Raw genomic sequence first — 7,546 nt, forward strand, 5'->3', positions numbered from 1 at the left:
GACTTCAGTATACATTCTCCCCACAGGGATAATTTTATTGCCTTTGTTCAATGTTTAACTCTGCCCACCACTTACTCCCGTGTGAGGGTATTTGAGTATAAAGAGTTTTCTGGATCTTCTCTCTCTCCTTGCCCCACCTGTGACCATTCAGTCTGAACCCAGTGTCTTTGTTTTGAGGTCTCTGGGGTAAGAAAGTTGAGATCTATAGCAAAATGTTTCCAGGGATCCTGAAGGTCTAGAGTCTGAATTCCTGTAGCAAGAGAGTCCCGGTGGGAAAAAAACAGAAATCAGGACTTCTTGGCAGTGGCCCCTTGGCTTTGGAACAACTTACCTGTTGAGATCCGCCTGGCTCCCTCACTGAGGGCCTTCAAGACTACTTGAAGAATAACTTGAAGACATGGCTATACAGTCAGGCCTTCCCTACAACCATTACCTAGTTTATCTCCCTTTTTCTTCTTTTTCTTCTTCTTCCTCTTCTTTTTCCCCTCTTTCTTTTTTCCTTTCCCATCTTGGATTAATCTGGATTTTATCTTAGTTTATTTTTTATTATATGTAAACCACCCAGAGTAGACACATTCTAGATGGGTGGTATATAAATCGAATGAATGAATGAATGAATGAATGAATTAATTAATTAATTAATTAATTAATTAATATCAGAGAAATATGACACAGCATCTGCACTGGTTGGCCTCTGTGTCTCTGAGACTTGTGGACAGTAGAGTCTTTGGGAAATACTGTAGTAAATGCAGAACCATACGCATCATGACACACACAGTTAGTACTCTCGTTATGCATAGATGCAAGCTGAAAACAAACAAAAAGGAACAGATCCATACTGTACATACATATTTATTCTCTACTCTTGTATGTGAACCCATTGATAAGCACACAATATATGTAATATGACGACCTCGTGTGAGATGTAAAGGATATGTTTTTTCACTGAGGGAACTTGGTGTCTCACTTGATATAAAACCGGTTTGATAACCAGGAAGTGGTGTTGTCAAATTGGCTTGCCTCCCCTCCCTTTCTCTGGGCTATCTATCTATATTGGTGTATAAACACTTCAGTGGAAAACATTTTCACTGCCTGCAGGTGTTCAGTTACATTTGGTCTGAGATCTTCAAGACTGTATGTTCATAAGTGTATGATTATATTTTTGGTTCTCAGATAAAATATTCATGCCATGGTTGCCTTGTCTTGGGAAGCTTCACAGTTCATAACTGCCATAGCAACAAAAGGATTGTTCTTGAGTCATCATCTTAATTTCAGATGCTAATTGCACTAAAATTTCCATTTTCATCTTAATCCAGAGATGGTGAACAGAGTAGGGAGAACCTCTTTTTATTTTACTGTGGTCAGATCATGGGCAAACTTGTGATACTTAAATTAGGCTATGGAGTTAAAAGAATTAATTTTTACATTAAATATTTCCTTGCATTCATTAACGTTTACATAATTATTCCTTTATTTATTTGTTCTTTTTATATGACACAGTAGCTGTAATGATTTCAAGATGTCAATGATGCCTTTCTTCTTTCTTTATCCAGAGAACAACCCTGTGAGAACAGGAGGCTGTATAAGACCAAGATCATCCAGAGAGTTTCATGGTCAGAAAAGGATTTGAACCCAGGTGTCCTTAATTCAGGTCCAATTACTACACAATGCTTATTTTCAGAAAAGTGCATAGTCCACTGTTTCAAATATTGTCATATTCCATGATGCCATTCTTCACATGTTTAAACAGATGGATTTACAATGTCTTTTGTGGTTGATGATGAATTAACAGAAGATTCTGTCTCCCACAAAAAAGATAGTCATCTAAATAGTGCACCACATGGGGAATTCCAACTGTACGCTTGAATGTCCATTCCAAAATGGAATTGAAATGCTCAAATGCTGCACAAGGATGGAGCACCCCATAGGCAAGGCTGTGTCCATGTAATAGATGTCATCAAAAACAAAACTCAGTAACTCAAAATCCATGGGGTGCACTGGTAGCAAGCAAAATGCCAATTTAATGTCACATTTTGTCAGATCAAAACCCATAGGCACGAACTACGCAGACAGCTTCAGCAAATGACGTGTACTGCACTGAAAATACTTCCTGAGGGATCCTGTTGTTAACTGAGTCCCCAGCTGGTGTATCAGACATTGTTTGTTTGTTTGTTTGTTTGTTTGTTTGTTTGTTTGTTTGTTTACTTACTTACTTACTTACTTACTTACTCATTTATTTATTTATTTATTTATTTATTTATTTATTTATTTATTTTATACCCCGCCTATCTGGCCCACCGGACCACTCTAGGCGGCTTCCAAATATAAAATCAAGTAATAAAACATAGACAAATTATTCACTGGATGCTTTCTTGGGAAGCACTCCTAGTGGTGAGACCCTCAAATTTGGCACCAGTGGCTCCATCAATGGACCAACCATCCTTACTTCCAAAACTTCCTTGTTGATCTTTGTCCATACCACATCCTCCATCCCCTTGACCAATTTTAATTTTTTGGACGTGGTCGCAACTCTTTCCCCCAACACAGGGATCCTAAAACAAAACTTTAATCCATCCAGCAAATATCTTGCTGTTTCCATGTCTGGATAAAGCCTATGCCACTCCTCCAGTATTGCTATCTTAATTGGATTGGGGCCCTTTTCCAGCATTGGCTGGCCCAGGCAATGCCTTCTTGGCTGCCCCTGAATTCCTATTTGCCTCATGTGGTGCTCTACAAATGGAGCACTGGTTTTTAGATTTGGATCGTTTGCAGTTTCAAGACCCTCTTGCATTAAATTCCCAGCAAATCAAGTGGGGATAAACCACCTGGCCTGCCAGTGTGCATGGAATGTTGGATGTAGCAGCCCTCTGGATCAAGTGATCATTGTCAAAACAGTTTCCCAAATTGGGACATCAACTGCGACCATAACCTGGGGTGATGCTCATCCCAATTCATGTTGGGATGAATTGGCACTCTGTCAGGATATTATGACCCACAATATGGAATTTATCCTGCAAGGGAACAAACCTATCCATTTTAAAGGAAATCAACCCCAAGTGCTTACTGGAAGGAGAAATCCTGAAGCTAAGGCTCCAGTCTCATGGCTATCTCATGAGAAGACTCCCTGGAAAAGACCCTGATGTTGTGAAAGTGTGAAGGCAGGAGGAGAAGTGGACGACAGAGGATGAGATGGTTGTACAGTGTCATCAATGCTACTAACATGAATTTGGCAACTCTGGGAGGCAGTGGCGAACGGGGGGGGGCTGGTGTGCTCTGGTCCATGGGGTCACGAAAAGACGGACATGACTAAACGACTAAATAACAATATCATGAACCAATGTTTCCTAACAGGCATCCATCTCAAAACAGGTGTCCAGCCACAGAGCTGATGCAATCCATGGGGTGACACATGAAATGTGTATTGGACATGAGATAATGTCTGATAGAAGTCATCAGGTGATGTGTCCAGTGATTGATTGCTCAAACTATATAGGTGCTACACTCTATGGTGACGTGTGTTGTGTTGTGTTGGAGAGTTGCTGCATGAAGTGCTGTCTGTTCATTTGCTGAAAGTGTATTAATGTTTCTGTTAACTAATGTGCATAGTTCTATTGTACATAGTCTGTAAACAGACTGCTGGTGAAGGAACCTACTGTCTCCATGAGTCTCTTTGCTGTCAGGGTTGAAGACTGACTTTTTTTCGGAGCTGTCTCTCACATCCCAAGTCTCAACATGCTCTCTTATGGAACCCCTCATTGTAGATAAGCCACACATGCCCAGGGAAATCTATGTATGCCCTGTATGTCAGATCCATGTACTGAATAAACAAAAAGACATGGAAAGGTTGCACCTTTACTATAGTTCCTGCATGGATGAAATAGCCAAGATGTCAATTTGCTAAGGTTCTATTAGGCTGCTTCTTCCTAAACTTCCCCTTCTCTCTATCTCTCTCTTTGCTCTCTTCCTTCTCCTCTAATTCACTATTTTAAAGCTAAAAATCATCTACATATTTTCGCCCTCAAATTTTATCCACTGTAGCCAATAGTAGGTGGTCCCCAAGTGCAGGGACTTATCCCACAAGGGATGGCCTTACACAAAACAGAGTTGCACTCTGTATCATGGATGGGAGGTAGTGACTGGTGTCTGATCCCATCCATAAATCCCAGGGAATGGCTAGGCAAAGACCAGTTAGGGTAAGGTGCCATTCAAGGCTTTGAAGCCAGTCCAGGTGTTTTCCCCATTGATGTGCTTCTCACAAAATCAGCTGGTCATTGAGAATTTGATGTCTGATTAGGTGCAGGTGGACTCACAGTCCCCCAGGGTCACATCCCCTCCTGTGTTGCCCCTGGTGTGTGTGCTGATTCACCTGGAGTGGAACTAGCCACCACCATAGCAACACCCCTGGCTCCCTCTGACCCTGAGGAATGCCCTCCACTAATATACCTGCAATTGCCACCTGCCTTGACTCCATCACTTCTGGGGCTCCCCTATGGTTGCCACCTTGTTCTGTTTACTGGCTGCCCTCTGAGGAGGTTGCTCAGGGCTCATCAGTGAAGCTGAAGGTGTGGCAGTCTTCAACAACAGATGAAGCCACTGCAGAAGACACTCCAGAAAACCTAAGCAGTAACTCTCTAAAACAGCTATGCATGATAACATTAATGTCTTAACTCTGTCATCCTTTGAGCCTTAGAGTCCCTGGTAGACCTACTTGGTGTGACTGCACAAGCTGCCTCTCTAGCAAGCACCCCATCCCATTCAAGAGCACTCTGTTTAGTCAAGATGGCCCTATAGTCAAGCCATTCCTCACCTTCAGAGGAAGAATCTGCTTGAAGTGTGCATACAGGTGCCCTGCATTTTCCAGGCTGTTTTCCCCTTTTTTATTGCCTTGATATTTTTGGATCCCCAAACCAGGTACCCAGTTTCAAATTAAGACCAAATCTTTTTTGTTGTTGTTGTTTAGTCGTTAAGTCATGTCCGACTCTTCGTGATCCCATGGAGAATGCCAGGCACGCCAAATCCACAACCCTTAAAATGCCCAGCATCTACCTCTATGAGCATATTTATTTAGCAGTTTATAATTTATAAATTATTTATAATGTATTATTTACAAATTATTTATAAATTTTACTTATTAAGATACTAGGCCTCTTTCACCTCCAAGTTCAACTGCCTTATGCCAGTCCCACCCTTTATTTATTTTATCGTATTATATTTATATTTATTTATTAATATTGATATTTTATTTTTTAACCTCTACTGGTCCTACCAATTAATAACCCTACAGCCAACCCACCAAATTTATTTATTTATTTATCAGTTAATGTCTCCCTTTTTAAAAGAGTATTTTAAATTACAATACTAAAACACCTATTGGAATGTTTTTAACTACAAATGCACAATTTGTAGTTACAAACATTCAAAGCAAATAAAAAGCATTCAAAAACAAGAGAAGAACTCCGGTTGCTAAAGGGAACAATGGAAACAAAATGAATACAATGGATTTGCTTGCTTGTGGAAGAAGAGCAGAATATTCAGCACCTGGGAGCACTCAACAGAAAGGACTCCTCTCTTCTCCTAATCAGAACCCAGGTGTACATTTTTCACTATTGGTTTCCTCCACTATCAATAAAACAAAGTGTGCTGCTTATATACCGCCCCATAGCGCTTCAAGCACTCTCTGGGCGGTTTACAATTTAATTATGCAGGCTACACATTGTCCCCACAGCAAGCTGGTTACTCATTTTACTGACCTCGGAAGGATAGAAGGCTGAGTCAACCTTGAGCCGCTACCTGGGATTGAACCCCAGGTCGTGAGCACAGTTTTGGCTGCAGTACAGCAGTTTAACCACTGAGCCACGAGGCTCTCAGATAAATTGCCACCTTTTAATATACTCATTATTCTCTATAAGAATATATCAAAATGCATTTCTCGGCTATTGTCATGACACACCCCATACTGCTTACATATTTTGAATCATATATTTGGATATAATTAAGTAGCTTTGCAGCATTACTTATACATTCCAAACCTTTTCCACAGAATAACTTTCAATTCTCTGTTTTTCAAACTATATATGATTGGGTTTAACATAGGAGTTAAAATTAAGTACTGGATAGAGCTCACTTTGTCAAGGTCTGTGAAAGATTTAGAATGTGGCTGCAAGTATCTAGAAAAAGCTGAAAGATAAAACAAGCAAACAACAATAAGGTGAGAGCTACAGGTGGAAAAGGCTTTGATCCTGCCTTTTGTGGACTGAATCTTGAGGATGGAGGAAATAATATAAATATAAGAAACCAGTATTAAGAAGAAGGAGGTAAAACCAAAGAGAAAACAAGAGGCAAGTATCAGCTTATAATTGATGGAAGTGTCACTACATGACAAACTCAGAACTGCAGGAAGTTCACAGGTGTAGTGGATGATTACATTGTGTCCACAGAAGTTCAAACCTACTAAAGGCAATCCATTGAGCATTGCTTCCAGGAAGCCCATTAGCCAGGATCCACCCACCAGTTGCCAGCACACTGTCTTTGTTATAATGACCGGATAATGGAGTGGATCGCATATAGCAACATATCTGTCATATGCCATTGCCGAAAGCAGAAAAATGTCAGTACAAGATAAATGGGAAAAGAAAAAAATCTGTGTGATGCATCCCATCAGGGAAATGGATTTCTTTTTGGCCACAAATGTTTCCAGCATCTTTGGTACAATGGTGGAGGAGTAGCAGATGTCAATGAGGGCAAGGTGACTAAGAAAGAAGAACATGGGGGTGTGAAGAGTCAATTCAGTCTTGACTACAAAAATGATCAGAGAGTTTCCAAAAATTGTTGTGGCATATATTGTTAAAAATATAAGAATGAGAAGAATCTGTAATTGTGGATTATTCGAAAGTCCCAAAAAAATAAATTCTGTCAGCGTGGTTCGATTTTCCATGAGAAGATAATGAAGATCTGTAAAAAGAAGTGATGTATGTTAACATATGAAATTTAATGTAGCACAATGAAACTTTTAATATTAGTTAAATAGTAAAAAATGTAAAATTTTATCAGTTATTTAGTTAGAAATACATATTTAGTGAAAATGGAGACTATCCAGTGCATATTGACTGAAAAAGATGTCAGTACAATCTCTACACTAAAAAATTAAGGGACATAAATCAAATATCAGAAATCTCAATAGATTACTGTCTCAAGTCTATCAGAATGCTCTTCAGAAGATATGCAAGTTGCTGTTCTGACAAGAAAAACTACACAAGAATCAAGAGCGAAACTGCATTTATACACATGCCAGTCAATCATATCAATTAATTAAATGTCAGTCAACTTTATTCAGACATTATCAAGTGTAATTAGTATAATTACACTTGGTACTCTGTACCAGAGTACAGAGTGCTGTCCTCTGAAGATGCCAGCCACAGAGACTGGCGAAACGTTAGGAAGAACAACCTTCAGAACACGGCCAAAGAGCTTGAAAAACCCACAACAACCATTAGATCCTGGCCGTGAAAGCCTTCACAAATATGTAATTAGTATGTTGTTACATATT

At 39.7% G+C, this 7,546-nt stretch overlaps 1 protein-coding gene across 1 annotated transcript; it reads right to left on the minus strand.

Annotated features, from left to right (window-relative positions):
- Window positions 1–488: 488 nt before the first annotated feature.
- Window positions 489–7,289, minus strand: LOC110091543 (olfactory receptor 5A1-like). Its single transcript, XM_078378084.1, has one exon. The coding sequence runs from the start codon at window positions 6,932–6,934 to the stop codon at window positions 6,011–6,013; it is 924 nt and encodes a 307-aa protein (XP_078234210.1). The 5' UTR covers window positions 6,935–7,289; the 3' UTR covers window positions 489–6,010.
- Window positions 7,290–7,546: the final 257 nt, after the last annotated feature.

Source organism: Pogona vitticeps, chromosome 6 (assembly GCF_051106095.1).
Source record: "Pogona vitticeps strain Pit_001003342236 chromosome 6, PviZW2.1, whole genome shotgun sequence".
Classification (NCBI taxonomy): Eukaryota; Metazoa; Chordata; class Lepidosauria; order Squamata; family Agamidae; genus Pogona; species Pogona vitticeps.

Coding starts and splice junctions, on each gene's coding strand:
- LOC110091543 (XM_078378084.1), bottom strand. CDS start 6,934: ATGGAAAATCGAACCACGCTGACAGAATTTATTTTTTTGGGACTTTCG.